This window comes from Crinia signifera, chromosome 1 (assembly GCF_055691185.1).
Source record: "Crinia signifera chromosome 1, ASM5569118v1, whole genome shotgun sequence".
In the NCBI taxonomy this organism is placed as follows: Eukaryota; Metazoa; Chordata; class Amphibia; order Anura; family Myobatrachidae; genus Crinia; species Crinia signifera.
In genome coordinates, this window is record NC_139217.1 from 386,778,520 (window position 1) to 386,798,888 (window position 20,369).

Sequence of the window (20,369 nt, forward strand, 5' to 3'; positions counted from 1 at the left end):
TGAGGGCATTATGCAGTCACTGCATAATGCCCTCACCAGTTGCTGGCAGTAGTGACACTGCATAATGCCCACACCAGTTGCCGACAGTAGTGTGCATTGCACTACTGTCGGCAACTGGTGTGGGCATTATACAGTGTCACTACTGTCGGCAACTGGTGCAGTGTCACTACTGTGGGCAACTGGTGTGGGTATTACGCAGTGCTAATACTGTCAGCAACTGGTGCGGGCGTTACGCATCGCTACTACTGTCAGCAACTGGTGCAGGCATGACGCAGCGCTACTACTGTCGGCAAATTGTGAGTGTGTTACGCGGTGCTTCTAATGTCAGCAACTGGTGAGGGCATTATGCAGTGTCACTACTGTCGGCAACTGGTGCGGGTGCTAAGCAGCGCTACTATTGTCGGCAACTGGTGGGTGTGTTACGCAGCCCTACTACTGTCAGCAACTGGTGAGGATATTAAGCAGCGCCACTACTGTCGGCAACTGGTACGGGTGTTATCCAGAGCTAGTATTGTCAGCAACTGGTGTGGGCATTACGCAGGGCTACTACTGTCGGCAACTGGTGAGTGTGTTACGCAGCGCTACTACTGTTGGCAACTGGTGCAGGCATTACCCAGAACTACTACTGTCGGCAAGTGTTATGCAGCACTACTACTATCGACAACTGGTGCAGGCATTACCCATCACTACTACTGCCGGCAACTAGTGAGGGTATTAAGCAGCGCTACTACTATCGGCAACTGGTATGGTTGTTATGCAGCGCTACTAGAGTTGGCAACTGGTGAGTGTTATTCAGCGCTACTACTGTCAGCAAATGGTGAGTGTGTTACGCGGTGCTACTATTGTCAGCAACTGGTATGGGCGTTACGCAGCACTACTATTGTCGACAACTGGTGCGGGAGTTACGCAGCACTGCTACTGTCTACTATTGTGGCCAACAGTGGGCATGATGTGTAAACCGCGCCGCTACTGTGGACATTATGTGTGTGTGTGTAAGAGTTCTACTACTGTGGGCATTATATGTAGTATAAGCAGTGCTTCTACTGTGGATATTATGTGTGTTGAAGGGTTCTACTGTGGGCATTATATGTATAAGCAGCGCTACTACTGTGGATATTATATGTAAGGGGCACTACTGTGCAGCGTAATGTAAATATAGGGGCACTAGGTGATGTGCAGGACCGTAACTAGATGTGTGCCAGTGGTGTCTTGCCCATTTGTACTGTGGGTATACCAGCTAAATGACCACTTACTGCTGATTGCCAGCCGCCACTGCTCTCAGAGCTTGTGGTCCAGCAGCTGCAGTTATTGATTGGCTGTCGGATCTCGAGCTTCAATTGGCTCACAAGCTGGCATCATATTTAAAAATAAATTCAGCACCTCTGCAGGCTGTGCTCTCCTCCCCGTCTTCAGTAGCAGCAGCAGCAGCGGTGGTGGTGGGATGCCAGATTCTGGGCTCTGGGCTGGACTAGATTACACAGTTTACAGTAATGGGGGCATTGTGTAAGGGGCACTACTGTTGTCATTATGTGTAATAGGCATTAATGGGTGTAATATCCAAATTGAGCTGCATGCACAGTTGACAAACAATTTTGATGAACTGGCGGGTATGCGCATCATCATTCGCCGTTCGTCGCTTGCAGACTAAAAGATATTTTGACCATTTCCGTTCAGAATGGCCAAAATGAAGAAATTGGTCAAAAGATTGGTCAAAAAAGTTGTACAGTGTGTATGAACCAATTGCACTAATGGGGCATTGTGTAAAGGGCACTACTGGTGGCATTATGTCTATAAGTAGTACTTGGGGCATTATGCATAGCATAATGTGTGGCATAGGGGGAAATTTACCAATATGAAAAACCTAGTTTTTCGTATTGGTATTTCCCCTACGGCTGCATACGACTGTTTGAGTCGTATGCAAAGTCGTGTTCCGGAGGGGAAATTACAAAGCAGTCAGATACGACTGCTTTGTAACCCTCCGATGGTGTAACAATTCGTATTAGCGGCCGTATATACGGCCGCTAATACGAATTATTTGTAGCAGTCTGCACGGATCAGTCAGATCCGTGCAGGCTGCAGTGTGTAAAAAAAAATAGAAAAATAAATAAATAAATAAAAAAAACGGCGTGGGGTCCCCCTTACAGCCGAAACCAGCACCAGGCTGACAGAGCCTGGAGCCGGTAATTAAAAATCAGGGAACCCGACAAATAGGGGTTCCCCGATTTTTAACAACCAGCCCCAGGCTCCAGGTCCGGGGCTGGTTCCCAAAATACGGGGGACAAAATGACTAGGGGTCCCCCGTATTTCAAGAACCAGTCCCAGGCACAACCAGCCAGCAGGGTAATGTCACAGCCGGGGGGAAACTTTTTATACAAGTCCCCCCGGCCAAAACATTAACCCCCTGACCGGTCAGCCTGGCCAGGGGCCCTGGGGGAGTGGGGACCCCCCCAATGAAGGGGTCCCCCCCCTCCAGGACTTACCTGACCAGGCTGAAGCCTGGTACTGTCCCCGATGCCCCTGGGCGGTGGGCATCGGGCTGATTATGGTGTAAAAAAAAGACTAATCTATTGTTTTTTACTGTGGCACTACAAGTGCCAGCAAGCCTCCCCAGCAAGCTGGGACTTGGAGAACCACAAGTCCCAGCCTGCTGGGCATTAAAGGGCCCGCTGGCACTTGTAGTTCCACAGTTAAAAAAATAGTACACAAAACACACTGACACACTTTTAAAATAAAACTTTAATACATACAAAGCCCACACATACTAATACTTACCTATCTTCTTCCCGTAGGTATCCCTGGTCCTGTGTCGTCTTCTGGTCCATGTCGACGTCTTCTGGATCCATGTCGTCCTCGCTGTCGGCGGTCCGGAGTCCGACGAAATCCATGTGGAACCTATGGAAGAAAACCATACTCACCTGTCCCAGCGCGACGTAGTCCAGGTAAGTGTCTTGGCAAAAAAACAAACCGACACGCGAAACCAGCCGGACAGAGAGCCGCACGGTGTTTGTTTACATCGTGCGGCTCCGCCTCCCGAATGCCGCTATTGGCCGCCTTGCGGCCTAGCGGCTCCTGATTGGCCGCAAGGCGGACAATAGCGGCATTTGGGAGGTTTGTATTGCCAAACTAAGCAGGATTGACTTTACAAATATACAATGTAATAAATGGAGAAATTATAAAGATAGCAGATGCTGAATAACATGTTGGTACATAAACAGTAAGAACTCATAAACTACACCGAAAATAAGCAGGTGGGTTTCTTCACTGGAAGGACAAAGGTAGAGAGGCAAAGTTCCTGATAAACAGTCAATTGTTCGCAGTATAATTACAGACAACCAAAGCCCATGGAGGATGGGTATTAGGTCCAAGCATGGTCTCTGTAAGCCGGAATGTCCTCACCATTACATGGTGGTTGGATTGAAGGTGTAATGATGCAATGTTTCTGTCCAGATCATAAATGGTGGTACAAGAGATAAAATATCCAGTGTGGTTCAAACTGTGCTGCGGTGAGGAGTATAAAGTGGCTCCTAATGTGTTTTACTGCTATGGGCAGCTTTATGAGAGGACGCTCGGCCTGCTTATGCAGACAAGATCACTTGCATTATGAAATAGGTTTACTGTCCTGGAAATCTCGTAGACTTCTGTGCTCAATCAACAATTGCAGTCATCAATTTAGCAGATTCACCTTTAACATGTCTGCTTTAAAACTCCCAACCCCTCCACATTGTATATATGAGAAGAAATTAAAATTCAGGACCCTACTCTAGAATAGGTCTCTTATGAGGCCTATGTTATAATGAGGAGACCTAATCTACTACTTATAACTTCTTAGGAGACCAAAACAAAATGGAGAGCTGTCCCTCCAGGCACCAGCATGAACGAGTCTAAGCACTCCTCTTCATAATATATTGTGGGCCAGATGCACTAAGCTTCAAATGTGATAAAATGGAGAGTGATAACCAACCAATCAGATCCTGCCTGACATTTTTCAAACACAGTCTGTGACATAGCAGGTACTGTAGGAGCTGATTGGCTGGCTGTTTATCACTCTCCATTTAATCACTTTTGAAGCTTAGTGCATCTGGCCCTATATACTGTATATATACAATGGGAACTGTTATTACAGTAAGTGAGATAAAGGTGTTTACATCATACTTGCGTACTCTCCCGGAAATTGCAGGAGACTCATGATTATTTGGGAAGTCCATGGCACCGACAGAAGAGTGGATGCGCCTTCTGCATCCCACCCACAATGGGGAGGCAACTGCTTGAAAATTAGCCCAAGCAGAGGGGGCAGAGCTAAAAGAGCAAATTTGCATAATTTAGTCCCGCCTCTTCACCAAAGACCCACAAATTGTGGTACACCAGGGGAGGGGTTTAATGATGTCACATCCATTGGCAAACCCCCCCCCCCTTCCCCCCCAAGTGCCCTGCTTCTCCTGAAGAGAAACCTTTCAAATTAGTGAAGTAAGCTTTACATCTATGAAGCAGAAGGATCAATCTTGATAGGTAGTTTGTTTTATGCTTATATGTAGCTTTAGTGGGGTTTCAAACAAGTCCATTGCAAATATGCTGTTTAAAATGTATTAAAGATTTGTTTGCCCCAAAGCTTGACCTCGGTTTACCACTAATTTATTCCCACCCCCATTGGGCTTTTGACTCCCTTAGTGCAGCTAATCATTGTTTTTGCAAATGCGGTCTTAACCACCCCATATCCCCTTCTCCAAATAACTCAAGATTTCAGGATCAACTGGGTCAGTAATTATTTCACCTGCATACACACAGAAATGCTCCAAACTTGAGGTTTTCGGGGGTGTGGAGGAATGGAATTTGGAAACATTGCTGTAGATCCAAAATATGCTAACACATCATCTAACATTGTTTTATATGTGAGATTAATCCAATTACATTGAAAAAAAGTGTAACATGATATTTGCAAATCCAGGAAAGTCAGCCCTCGGTAAGTTTTATGATGGCAAAACACAGAATTGTCATAAAAAGGATGCTCATTAATAATCATAAAAGCAGAACGTACTTCAGAGTGTAAAATTTAGAGACACTGCCACCAGCCAACACTAAATGTCCAAGAAATGCTTATATTTCACATTGTTTCCTGTATATGTAATACTTCACAGACCCATTAAGGGAATACAAATTCACTTTTAAAAAAAGGAGTAATTTTCTGGAGAATTTATTTTTGGGTGTTAGGACTCCCCAAAATGGACAAGCACCCCTCCCACCAGTCATAGGTCCGAACATTTGCTGTATAAATATTAGCATGGGTACAACTTTAGGTAAGTCCTGGCTACATTTATATGATATGTCAATATTAGGGATGGTAAGGACACACAACAAAGTTCAACATGACGTGGGCATGTATTTTTGGGCAAATGTGTAAAGAACCTCAATTGTTCTCCAAGAAACGAAATATATTTTTTAATAATTAGCAGATGTATACATCATTTGTACATGTAATGGTGTCCTGCAGATATATCGGTGCTGCTATGCACAATTTATTTAATGTTGAGCACCTAATTACTGGAGCTGGGTTTCGGTCTTTTAATTCTTCTCTCTAGTATGCTTAGCAGTGTTGGACTGAGGAATCAAGAGCCAATCAGGGAAAGCAGTGATAGGGGCCCATACGTAGGGTGTGGCCAACTTACAGAGGGCATGTGGCCAACCAATACAGAGGCTTGGCTATCCATTATAGTGCGCATGGCCTAAATCCCTTTGTAAATATACACTATGTATAGTACATACTGCTAGTGCATTCATGAAAATATATTAAATTAATAACAGCAATGCTCTATAGAAAATGCAACAAAGCCCTTTGCAGTATAATGTAACATACTGTATGTAGTGTAGAATTCAAGAGCATAGTCTTGATCCGGATTCCTAGAGAAGGGGGAGGGCCCTCTGGGCTTTTCCCTTGTACAGCTGTGGGACAGTCCGACCCAGATTCTTATTGTGTTCACCTTCAACACTGCTTGCCCACGATTGGTAATAAAGGGCGTGAAGATAAACCAATTCTCATGCATTTCAGCACATTTAAAACAGGACATCATAATAACCAAAAGACAATTTCATTATTTAAACATTGTTTTTATTATTGTCCAATGTCCGGATTGCATATAAAAATAAGTTGTAAAAACAAAATGAAGGAAAGTTCTAAAAATCTGAAACTTAAGAGCACAGCGTTTAAATATAAATCATAAATAAGATGCTATCTGTTACACTTACTAGTATATTTAAGTTTCATTAAATTAGGCGAAATGCATATATAACAATCTTTTGTACTATAAAGACGAAGTGTTAATTTAATTATGTTAACACGCAAGTACATTATGGAACATATGCTAACACTACTGAATGTTACCAGATAGGTGAACTTTAAAACATCAAGGTGTCCAAACATTTTGGAAATGTATTTCGTGAAAGTGCACTGAGTAATTATAAGCATATATTTAACCGACCCAAGCCCCAAAGTTTGCATCTGAAGACAATTGCTCATATATATGAATCATCTCATTATCATGTATTATGTACAGTTAAACATCATTTGGTTTCTTCTTTGAATATTGACCAACAGATTTCCTGAATACATACACATACAGTTATAAAGAGTACTGCAATGCAGTGTGTCACACAACTATATTCCTGAAAGGGTCAGTGGAGGGTTAGATGTGTGTATTCAAGCCATTAAAATACACCCCACTGTTCACAACCAGTCCAGAATATAGTTATATAAATATATGCCAAGAGTACCTGGTCACAAAGTAGCAGCACTGAAACAATAAATCAGCAGTACGTTCAGTCTGGTAAGGTAAGGCGACTGACTGTACAGACTACCTAGAACCGACTGACTATTGCAGTGATGACTAAACTGTAATGAAAGTAGGTGAGATCTTAGCAGTTGATGTTGTATATTCTTACACTTCAGTTGTAGAAGTCCACAATCAGACTGCGAAAACAATTTTTGTTACAAATCCAATGTAATCAGTCATAATGTTATCACGGACTACCAGAAATGTGCTCAATCTGCTTTCTGGACATATGTCCATTGACCACACTGATTTCATTTAGAGTTAGCAATTGCTGGAGAAATCACTGCTACAGTATGTGTTAGTCGAGGGGGAGATGGCAGCAAATAAATTATATTAAGTGTTATTTATTAAAGGCTTGAAAATATTAGATTAATCTTACTGTGTACCCAAGAAGCAGACACGGTCCCATAAGTCATACATATTTGTAAAATTATTAGCAATGGATTATTTATAAATTATTTGTAAATGAGTCGACAGAGAATTTCAAATGTACAATGAAAGCAAAGTGGTGTACCACAAACCAGCGTATGTTAAAGTGTGTGTGTGTGTGTGTGTGTGTGTGTAGATGGATGTAATAATATTCCCTCATTGAGTAAATGGTATATTTAATGAATTTGTGTACTGTATGTCATCTATAAAATGACAGTGCTATGGCATTTTTATAAAACGTAGATGACACACTTAGCTGTTTTATGGCAACTGTGTTCAGCTGTTTATACTCTGAAGACTTTTTGAAAAGGAAAGGGCCACCTTTTTGGAGTTATTAATTTTTCAGAGTTATATGTGAGTAACATGCTTTAGGTTTTAGCATTTTATGAACTTAACTTTAGCCTTTAACAATACCTAATGGGGCATACATACAGGGAGATTTCTGCTTAATTTCCAAGCGATTTGGCTAAATTACTTAGAAATTAAGCCCAAATCGCGTGTATGCCCCATAGCGATGGTGAATCAAGGCCCGCGCATCGTAATCGCCTGTCTAGATCATTCAAGCATGCAGTATATATCTAGTCAGGGCGAGGTGAGCTCTGTGCTGAGCAATCTAGATAAGCACAGATTAATCAGCACACACTGCTGAGCAATCTAGCAGGCCAGTGTTCCCTATGGGGCATATACACACACAGAGATTTGTGCTTCATTTCTAAGCAATCTAGTCAGATCGCTTAGAAATAGGGCTTAAATCACCCTGTGTGTGTGTATGCCCTATAAGTCACCCTCATTCCTGTAATACCCACCAATTATTTAAATGTATTTTTTTTTTTTTTGCGCAACCAATCTCCCATAATAAATCGTTTAGCACAAATCTAAGTGTGTATGGTAGAGCTAGATTGTGAAAAATCTCCCACACTAAATTGCTCAGAACACATCTCAAATTGCTCAGGTCAAATCTCCGTGTGTGTATGCCCCATAACTTCTATTTTTTTTGTTACTTGTCATTTAGAGTATTATGTATTTTTATTTATTATTCTTCAAACCAGAAAAAAAAATTCTGTGAATGTGCAACTGCATAATAAAAAACAGGACCAATATTTTTAAAGCACGAACCATTCCAATAATCCATTACAGAGAATGACAATTTCACCTTCTTCCATTCCGACACACTGCAAAACAGGTAAGTCTACAAATGTTCTAGCGACTCACCAATAGCATCTCATAACCATAGGTGTGCCAAACAAGCTCTGCACAAATACAGTTGTGGTGCGGTCACAACAATGGATCAGAACACAGACTCGTTCTTGCTGATTCTACAACACACTATTATTACTCTGTACATTTCACTGCCTCACTTACACGTGAAAGATTGTGTCAGCCAGACAACACATCAAATGTTATTACATCTTTGACAAAAAATAAAAACTCATACAATGAAACAGGAACACCAACACTACAATCATCATGAGTGTCCCGTACAGACTTTTCTGCCAATGAAGTACAACAATTGTGTGAGGGTACATCTCTGATGAAGGCAATTAGAATCAGACCGTCCTCCTCGAACGAGAAACCGCTGTAACACTTGGCAGAGGAAACACAATTCTCATCAACCCACTTGTAAAATGGAAAAATAAAAAACAGTAGCAGCTTTGACATTTAGGTCCTAAAACAAATCATCTGATGAAATTGGAAGGGATCTGCTATGTCATTAGAACACCAATTAGTTAGGTTTGAGAACCTGACATTAGATTCCATGTTGCCATTATATGTATTACATAGTGCCATGTGCAATATCCATTAAAAGCAAACAAACAACAAAAAAAACAGCTGCACTTTTTAATTTCAGAGAACATAGACCATTAAATGCACTAATAAATGTCATGTTTATTATGCTCTCTCGTTAGTATGTTGTCCTCTTGCTTCTAATCGTAAACTAAAACTAACTAAATCAACTATAACAATATCTGCAATGTAAAAATGTAATATAGCTTGTAGTATATCAATATAATGAAAGAATAAACAATACAGCTAAACAAATATGGGTTGTTGTTTTTTTGGATTGCAATGTTTAAAAATAATTAGTTTAATATAACTTATTCAAATATATTTTGGTAAACGCTGAAAAGCATGGTCCAACAGGCTATAAACATCTCTTTTGTGGCAGTATTTGTTTTACTTCCTGTAATTTAGTGGCCAGTAGTATTCATTTATAGGCCACATGATTATTATTACTGTATGACAAAGATTGGCTTATGCTGGATACACACTAGGGATGCCAATCCCGGGAATTTTTTCAATCCCGGAATTCAGTATTGAAAAATACTCAATCCCGGGATTGGCTTCCCTAATAAAAAAAATGTCCGGCCGCCCCACATAATAACCTGCATAGCAGGGCAGGTGCGACAGGGAGCCTGGCGGGGGTGCATTGCTTGGCTGGACAGGCGGAACCCTGGGATCATTGCAGGTACAGCTTTACGGGCAGGGGGTGGTGGCGACTGATCGGCCTGCGCAGCGTGACCTGTGATTAAGTCACGCTGCACAGAGCCGCATAGCCGAGGATGGAAGAAGCCGGGCAGCATCTGAGCGAGTGCTCAGATGCTGCCCAGCATTAGATTGCGCATGCGCAGGCTAATCCCGGAATTCCAGGATTGTAAACTCCAATCTCAGGATTGAAATCAATCAAGACATTTTGGGGCCAAATCCTGGGATTGGCCACCCTAATACACACTAAAGCTGTGTATAGCCACCTGAGCGATTTGCACATGACCCGCACAATTTTGGGTGTGTGACAAATAGTGTGCACTGTGCGTATGATGCGCGTCCCCGGGTCGGCCCTCAGATCAGACGGGCCACACGTCTCAGGTCAGACATGCCACTCGGCTCTTATTGTGGTCTTAAGTAAATCCTATGTGTTTTTAAAGCACATACGATCGCTCTTACAACTGCACTTATGACCAGGTCGTCTTGATGTATGGGGGCGTTAAGATTGTCTGGCCAATCTTCCTTTTTGCAGGGAAAATCTGGAAATGTATGGGAGTAAATTCCAATTGATAATTTGCTCCCCAATAGTGGAAAAATATAAAATGGTAAAATCCATTTGATTTAACCCATTTATCTGAACAACCATTTTTGCTAATTTTCTGGCAGTTGGGAGCAAATGGTAATTTGTTCCTAAAGATTACTAGAATTTTGTTCCAACCAGAAAGATTGAACACATAATCCACTATGGCGAGGTATTACATTCGATACCTTGTCATCTCACCCGGCAGCTGCTAGGTGGCAGGATCGCATATGATAGATTATATGGAAAAGGACTGCGTACAATGTATCGTATGCGATCCTAACAAGGGCTACTGGCTGCGATGAATATTCATGGCAGCCCACAGGATCTGCGACTGCAATGCAAGGTGCACGGGAACATGCCTCACATCACAATCGCAGGAATATGACATGCGATCCATCACAGCAATGCATCGGAATCGCATATAAGTGGCCATATTGCACTAGTGGATGGCGGCCTTAAGTGTGTATCTAGCATTAGGCATCTTTCAACAGGAAACCTATATCCGTTAATGTGGTCCATTTGTCTTGAATAAATGTTATTGCGTTTTTTATGTAATGAATCACATTACAGATTCTGGCCTTACCTACAATCATATGAGTGAATAACAGTGACAACTCTGTGCTAGAAAGTATGCCCCTGTCATTGCTAGTCTGAAAACTCATTCGGTACTCTTTATTGCAGGAATTACTACAGAATATGCTGACAAAAGCAACTACCAGTAAACAGAAAATGCTAACCTTGCACTCTTCTATTTCTAATAAGAAAAAAACAAAACCCAGAGTATAACAAAATCAACATTCATTCATGAACCCATCATTTACAGTACATGTGAAGACAGCCATTTTGTGGGAGGAACCAATGCTTAAATTATTAGTTCACAAGGAAAAAGTATCAACACTAATTCCTATCAAAATGGCGGCCACCAATATGTGTACGTGATAGGTCCACAAATGTAGTTCATCAACTAAATGCACTAACGGACCAAACCTGAGTTATTATATTAACATCAATAACGTAAGATAATATGTTTTTAACATATACAACGGACTGCAAACTGTAATTAACTAATTTAACTCATTATGACTGAACTGCTAGAAAGAAAACACTATTCACCTCATTAGCAAGCACTGGGCTAAAATAACTTGTGCTTAGCTGCAAAAGAACTGTATACCTCAAATATTAAATGACCCAATATAGACTGGTGGGGATTGATTGTTGCATGACAGCAGTGTTTTACCATTGTTTGGGCATTATAATAAAACGTTTCACCCCTTCATATCCGCTGGACATGCATAATGGGGGTGTAAGAGAAATAAAAAAATAACCTTTTCAGTTGTTCAAATACACCAATGTGGTCACTTGGTTTTGTTTTATTGTAACAGCTGTCTTGTTCAAACCCTGTGCATTTTTCTAGCACACACTTAACAAAAATAATACAAAATAACAATGTTTATGCTTGATGGAAGACGGAAAAAGCAGCATAAGTTATCGTCAATGTGGAAGAAACTAGAAGCTAAAGGTTTTGAACTGAAGTCCTAGCTGAAAGGCATATTGTACATTCTATACAAGTTTATAAAAAAAGGGGGGGTATGGATGAAGTTTGGTTAATTTTCAAAAAGGCACCTCAAGGCTAAAGGCTTTTACAAATCTAGAATCCTTTCACTGGTCAAAATAAAAACAAACACACTTTTATTGCTGCTTTTCAAGTAGCAGATAAATAAATTTCCATGTATTTGAGTCCCATACATAGGAATCTCCCTTATGAAGCCAAGATCCACTGGTAATGTAACAGAAGCAGTACAACTGCAATATTTTCTCAAGCGTGGAAACACAGTTACTTTTCTCCGTGTGCTTTCGAGTCTATGGAATCATGAAAGAAGTTCTAGGGTGGAGAGAGTGCGACGATACGTGCGCTCCAGCTGCTGGAGTACCATTTCCTCAGGGCATTGTGGTTGGCGGCACTTAGGAGTAGAATGTGAGGACGCTCTGGTGATTTCCGCGTACAAGTAGTGTGGGTGGGAGATCCTTGGAAAGGGCCTCTATCCATGCCATGTAAAGTGCACTGGACACTGCGCCTTTTCTTGCAACTGGAAGGCTCCTATCATTTAAAAAAAGAGGAAACACATGTCAAGGTAATGATTTTTCTAAAATATAAAAGGAGGCAGATGTAGCAAACCTTGGAGGGAGATTAAGTGAAAATAAAGTATCAATCAACTGTAATTTTCCAAACAAAATGACAGAAATATATATATAAATAAATAAAACACAGGTTTGCAGTACATAAAAGGGCCCAACCTACTACTATTGAGGGACCACCACCATCCTTTTGTTCAACCTCTTATTTCTTAAATTAGGAGGCTAAACTTGAGTATTCACATGGAATATTCAGAACACTCTAGATTTCTAGAGTTCTCCGGGATAGTTGAACAGACTAAACAAGTCCACCCACTTCTCCAGTAAAATGGGCTGTCTATCAGTTTATGTACAGGATTACCATTGAATTGATTAATTGATGCTCCCACTCGCCCCCTGCATGATGCCACGGACCACTGCACCATACAGTAGACAGAGGTCAACAATGATACGATTAAAGATATTCACATTCTGAGATGACCAATTTTGAAGGATTGGAATGACAATTTATTCAAGTAGCCCAGTTTGTACACACTACGCACGCCCCCACAGCCTACATGCTGCTCAATCTGAAGTGCTTTGCCTGATCTGGTGAACGATTGCACAATATATCCAGTGTGCATCGACTGCATGATATATATTTCCATCGGTTACGTACAGAGGTTGCCTAGTGTGCAGATATTTTGGTAATTCATTATTAGGTATAGGCGCATTGACCGCACATTGCAAATGTATTAAGACACCTGGCCAATGGTCTCATTTTACTGAACAAATCCAATAGAGATATTCCAGGAAAGGTGGTTCTACAAATAAGTGTGGGGATCACATAACTGGAAGACCGAATATTTTCATTTTCCTCCTATAACACAAGTGTTTGCACTATAAACATTGCCACATGAAGACTAGTGTAAAATGTTTAGCCTACAGATTATTTTTAGGGACATTTTAAGATTTACAAATGCCTGAAAGCTACTGCAAGCACTGTATGTACTATTCTCAGTAGCTCCTTTATAAGTTACATAACATTACATAACTGTTGGTCCTCTAAGGGAGATAGAGTACTGAGCAATCTGCAGTTTCTTGTGATCACAGATATGGGAGAAGTGTTGCAGATATCCCAGGTGCTATATAGCATCTGTGGTTACACAGGAAATGCTGCCGTAATACATTTCCTGGTACTTATGAGTTATCTGGGCGCCCGATTTTTTAATTGTATGCCTTAAGTTAAGGCATACAATCAGATGCGATGCGATATCGCATCGCATGCGACCATCGGATGCGATGACCCGATTTTTCCATAGGAATCAATGTTAAAATGGACTGAGTCCATTTTAACATGGAATTCAATGGGAAAAAGGGGTCCATTTCATACCCCTACTATCCAAGTGGGCATGGAGTTGGATATAAACCTGTGGCGAGCGTAGCGAGCCACCGAGCCCGAAGCGTGGCGAGCGAAGCGAGCCCCGCGAGGGGACGGTATTCTATGTCCCCTCGCGGGGCTCGCTACGCTCGCCACGCTTCGGGCTCGGTGGCTCGCTACGCTCGCCACAGGTTTATATCCAACTCCATGCCCACTTGGATAGTAGGGGTATGAAATGGACCCCTTTTTCCCATTGAATTCCATGTTAAAATGGACTCAGTCCATTTTAACATTGATTCCTATGGAAAAATCGGGTCATCGCATCGCATCCGATGGTCGCATGCGATGCGATGCGATGTGCCCGATCCGACCCGATTTAGAAATCGGGCGCCCGGATAACTCATAAGTACCCATTTCCTTTATCTTGTGTGGTCAGAATTCCCCATAGATAGCATTATCACATATTGCAAGGTAAGATGGACTTGCACAATATCTCATTTTCGGGGGCAATTCTGGGTTCTAAACACTTTTCCAGTGTTTGTATACTGCACACTATTATGCCTATCACTCTGTGCAATCTGCTCCATCATACGTTTTATTTTGCAAGCTTTAGTAACACTGTATTTTATGAACTGTTGTAAATATTTACCAAAAGTAATTACAATACAGGCTAAAAAAGCAGACACGCCATGTATGTCATATGTCCTGATGAATATTTAGTACCAGGCCCGGGTGTGGTATGTTTCACAGACAATCGGGATCCCGACAGTCATTATCCCGACTGGCCGGTGTCAGACAGCGTGGCCTGCACAACTAAGCCCCTTGCGGGCTCGCTGTGGGCCTGGTGGCGAGCTACGCCCGCCACCTATTCTATTCTCCCTCTATGGGAGGGAAAATAGCCGACGCCCGTCGGGAACCCGGCCGTCGGTGTTTTAACAGTCGGGATCCCGACTGTCGGGACCCCCAGGCCCACCTAGGCCGAACCACACTTGTAGGGCTAAAATACACAGGCACTGCTACAAATGATCCAAAGTACTGATTATTATACACTGGCAAGTATGCAGACATATTAGAGCCTGGCACAGAACAATGATATGAAACCGGTATATTGTAAAAAGTGTTTTTAGTAAAATATTCAGTAATAGGAGCTACTAAGGTGTAGAAGTAAACACTTGCTGAGAATCACAGTGTGACTGGATGTTTGCACTTCTCATTAACTGCATTATGCATACACCTCAAGTGAGATTAGCAAGCTAAAGCATTCACTAAAAAGGACCACGTCTACACCAACAATTAAAGAATGTTGCCTTATGAAAACGGTTCTTCAAAATTCTTATATTGGTACTCAGATAACCATACAATTAGGAAAGTGGGATTGACCGGAGGCACTATGACAGCTGAAATTCTCTTAAGCATTGTTTGGTTGTGTGAAAATAAAAACTTAACAGTCACTAGTATAGAGGGTGTAGGGAATAATGACAAGCTAACATGATCACTTGTGAGAATGTTTGGGAACAAAGATCTTCATGTATAAGTATTAGGGGATTTGTATACACTGCATCTATCCACAGTTATGGGAAGTGGGTTAGTAGGTCACAAAGCTGCGTTTCAAATGCATTACTTCACTGATGAAGCCTATGGGAATAGCCGCATCCCTGTTCTCATGCAATTAAAATCCTCTATTCAATTAAAGCCCCCACCCCCCTCCCATTATCTGGGATACAGGTTAAGTACCCGGCCCATTGTTTTATCACTGCTACAAGTTGTTGCTTATCGGGTATTATGCTTTGTGTCCATGAGGCACGTGAAGCATAATATCCGATAAATGTCGGCCTTTGGGACAAATTGCATAGCCCCTGGCATATACATTAACACCTTTGCTCTCTGCTGGTTCAATGTACACAAACGTGGTTTCATGCACAAAATGATTAAAAGTGCATGTAAATATATTTTGTGTTTAGACTCATGCCCAATCCACAAGATATCTCATTATGGTAGAGAAATACTGCACAAAAAAATCCAAAACACTTCTGGTCCCAGGCATTTCTGATATGGAAGACAAACTGTAGTGAGAAGTGACTATTCTTGGGGTACTTCAATAATATCTTAAACATTGGATAAATGGATTTTATGTGTCACACCTTAAACCCTATCTCACCCGACAATGTACTGGTTCTCAATACCTGAAGTGGATTGGCCCAATGATCTTGTAGCCCAGCAGCAGTCTCATCATTCAATTGGCCAGGTTATTTACCACTCTTCCCCAGCAGACCAGTCCTGCCATCATGAGGAGGTTGTGATGGCAAGTGACAGGAATCATATATACAATGCGCAGGGAAAGAGAAGGAAGGGGCGAAGGGATGACCACCAACACACTATGTGTATCTGTCAATAGCATTATGAGAGGATTGGCAGAACATCTGCTCTCCCTACCATGCAGACAAGCCACACCACTCATGCTTCCCATTCACTATTAATTAGGGCACGTGCCCTTCTTGCCCCACCCTTCTTACGTCACTGCTCAAAGCCCCATCAATGAAATGTGTTATCGGTTTAGTGTCATCACATAGCAGATAATACACTTTGCATATATATTTAGCAAACATATAACACGTTGATGTAAACTTACATGACAATGACATTGGCTGTGCTTGAGTGCTCTTTCAACAGCTCATTTAACCGGATCTGACGGTGAGTCTAGTGCAAAGCAGAGAATGAGAAACAACGTGTAAGTACATGAGGACGAATGGAAATGCTTTGCACAGATTGTTACAGCGTACATTCTAAATTCAAAATGGTGCCACTATCTCCAGCTGTAGACATCCATGTGTATTAATGAGAAAACAAGCATACACAGTACTAGCTGGATGCTCATTTGTGCTCCTTGGAGGTCATCGGACACAGCAAATGCTAGCCTGCAGCAAATTGCCTCAGCGTGATCACATGAGATTAGTCACATGACCACTGGAACAAAGGATAACGTAACAAAAGCAAGTTTACATAATGCCTAAGGTGTTTTAGATTAAAAGGTTATACAATTTTGCGGTACAGGTTTATCTTCAGCCCAACTCCCAAGAAGGGCCTTTATGTTTTTAGATGCTGCAAAAATGGGATTCGGGGGAGGGGAAGGTGATAATCCGCACACTATTAATTTGGACCCTTGGGGTTATTATGGGTCTGAGAGGGCCGCCTTTATCATAAATCTAGTTTGGGGCGGGGGTGCTATCCGGGCAAAAATGGGTACAGTACAATTGAAGAAGAAGAAAAAGGGTTTGCACTATGGATGCACACCTGGAAAGATAGTTTTTTTTAAAAGATTGGGTACTTTATTAAACTCATTTTTAAAAAGATAAGGGGGAGTGGATCCGTGTTCGTTTAATTTAGAAGTCCACGGGTAATCCCACCTTACTGGTTGTGAAATTGGTAAGAATTAAAACAATTTCGGACACACATGGACGAACAAACATGTAATGTGTATGGCCAAGTGGCACTTTATGAAGAATAAAGAGTGTGTATATAGATTTAAAAATAGGCCTTGAATTCTATGTGGTTGTTTTTAGTTCATGCTCTGTCAAATAAACTTGTGTGAATTTCAACAGTCTCTGAGTGATACAATGATTCAAATAAACATCAACCTGTCTGAAGTTGTGTCTGTTGTATTACTCATGTATCTTCCTTCTACTTTAATTGTTGCCATTTGTTTCGCAACATTTTATGTAGAGTGATACAGATCTTGTGCAGGGTCTTTTATAGTATTCTGCTGACCTCTGCTGGTAACTCACCCTATTGCAGTTATATTCAATACCAATGCAGTTATATACTGTTTCTTATATGACTGTTACCACCTTCAACTAGGGTTTGTGGTCATATAATTTTGTTAAATCTGCTATCTGTCAGTGTTTGGCCGGGTAATTGGGTCCCGTTTATCTTTAACACACTCCCAAATATTCAGCTAGAAGTTTCAAAGCTGCTTTAGTATCTTAACATATGCTGAATTATTTAGCAATTACCGTGATTGATTATTTACGGAGGACAGCGTATTGGTGGGCATGTTCTCTCACAGCATGCCAAACCAAAGTGCTGTTTATTTGCACATGAGTCCTAAGTATTCCTCTGACCATGTGTTAATGGTCTACTGACCTATTTTAAGACAGTATATTTGTCTGCACCAATTTGTATTTATTTGATGCAGCCTGCTTATTGGTTTTACAATATGGGTGATGGCTCTAGTCTATACAGTCCCTATATTCCGGGTACGAGACTATTATCAGGATACCGTTGCCCAGTGAAAAAATTCTTATGACTCCACCTGTATTTTACAGTGTGTAATGGGATGGTATTATCATTGGCATACTCTCTCACAGTGTGCAACTGATATTCCCAGATGTTGGCTGTTATCACGATATAATTCGGTTATGTTATCTCTTGTGTATTCTCTCACAATACGTAATTGATACTCATAGACACTGGTTGTTAACTACCCTTGGGTACAGTATTTAATTATGATACCTTTTATCTATATACCCTGGTAGAAAACAGTTACTGTCTCACATAAATAGTGATTTGCTGACCTCTAGTGGTTGGTGAGCAAAATTGCACCTCTTGGTGTTAACCAGTGACTGTACCAGCCTTATCCCAATTGTTAATCTATTACATAGGTTAGAAGTTTATCAATAAGGGGTTACCTCTTCCCTTAGAGGGGAGAGAGGGTCAACCCATTCACTGGGCAATCAGGTACCCAAAGTTTTTAGCGCATGAACTATAACAATTATTTTTTAAAAAAAATTATTGATACATTTGTTTACAATGACATTGCTGACATAGGTAGACAAGGGCCTATTGTCGTTATGTCGACACGTGTTTCACAACTGCTTTCTCAAGACACAAGCCGATTGTGTTCAATTTCGCCCATGTGATCCCAGGCGGCCAAACGATTGGCTGATGGGAATTAATAAATATTTCCAATTGAACACAATCGGCTTGTGTCTTGAGAAAGCAGTTGTGAAACACGTGTCGACATAACGACAATAGGCCCTTGTCTACCTATGTCAGCAATGTCATTGTAAACAAATGTATCAATAATTTTTTTTTTTAAAATAATTGTTATAGTTCATGCGCTAAAAACTTTGGGTACCTGATTGCCCAGTGAATGGGTTGACCCTCTCTCCCCTCTAAGGGAAGAGGTAACCCCTTATTGATAAACTTCTAACCTATGTAATAGATTAACAATTGGGATAAGGCTGGTACAGTCACTGGATAACACCAAGAGGTGCAATTTTGCTCACCAACCACTAGAGGTCAGCAAATCACTATTTATGTGAGACAGTAACTGTTTTCTACCAGGGTATATAGATAAAAGGTATCATAATTAAATACTGTACCCAAGGGTAGTTAACAACCAGTGTCTATGAGTATCAATTACGTATTGTGAGAGAATACACAAGAGATAACATAACCGAATTATATCGTGATAACAGCCAACATCTGGGAATATCAGTTGCACACTGTGAGAGAGTATGCCAATGATAATACCATCCCATTACACACTGTAAAATACAGGTGGAGTCATAAGAATTTTTTCACTGGGCAACGGTATCCTGATAATAGTCTCGTACCCGGAATATAGGGACTGTATAGAGCCATCACCCATATTGTAAAACCAATAAGCAGGCTGCATCAAATAAATACAAATTGGTGCAGACAAATATACTGTCTTAAAATAGGTCAGTAGACCATTAACACATGGTCAGAGGAATACTTAGGACTCATGTGCAAATAAACAGCACTTTGGTTTGGCATGCTGTGAGAGAACATGCCCACCAATACGCTGTCCTCCGTAAATAATCAATCACGGTAATTGCTAAATAATTCAGCATATGTTAAGATACTAAAGCAGCTTTGAAACTTCTAGCTGAATATTTGGGAGTGTGTTAAAGATAAACGGGACCCAATTACCCGGCCAAACACTGACAGATAGCAGATTTAACAAAATTATATGACCACAAACCCTAGTTGAAGGTGGTAACAGTCATATAAGAAACAGTATATAACTGCATTGGTATTGAATATAACTGCAATAGGGTGAGTTACCAGCAGAGGTCAGCAGAATACTATAAAAGACCCTGCACAAGATCTGTATCACTCTACATAAAATGTTGCGAAACAAATGGCAACAATTAAAGTAGAAGGAAGATACATGAGTAATACAACAGACACAACTTCAGACAGGTTAATGTTTATTTGAATCATTGTATCACTCAGAGACTGTTGAAATTCACACAAGTTTATTTCACAGAGCATGAACTAAAAACAACCACATAGAATTCAAGGCCTATTTTTAAATCTATATACACACTCTTTATTCTTCATAAAGTGCCACTTGGCCATACACATTACATGTTTGTTCGTCCATGTGTGTCCGAAATTGTTTTAATTCTTACCAATTTCACAACCAGTAAGGTGGGATTACCCGTGGACTTATAAATTAAACGAACACGGATCCACTCCCCCTTATCTTTTTAAAAATGAGTTTAATAAAGTACCCAATCTTTTAAAAAAA

General features: G+C 41.0%; 1 protein-coding gene across 4 annotated transcripts in view; it reads right to left on the reverse strand.

Annotated features, from left to right (window-relative positions):
- Nucleotides 1-6,097: 6,097 nt before the first annotated feature.
- SLC12A2 (solute carrier family 12 member 2) overlaps nucleotides 6,098-20,369 on the reverse strand; it is a 113,783-nt gene continuing 99,511 nt past the window's right edge. For all 4 annotated transcript variants that reach the window (XM_083151556.1, XM_083151553.1, XM_083151554.1 and 1 more), the window contains 2 exons: nucleotides 16,440-16,507; nucleotides 6,098-12,415 (listed from right to left, as the gene is read on the reverse strand). In XM_083151556.1, coding sequence (XP_083007682.1) covers nucleotides 12,280-12,415; nucleotides 16,440-16,507 — 204 coding nt within the window. In that variant the 3' untranslated portion in view covers nucleotides 6,098-12,279. The remainder of the gene's footprint in view (nucleotides 12,416-16,439; nucleotides 16,508-20,369) is intronic.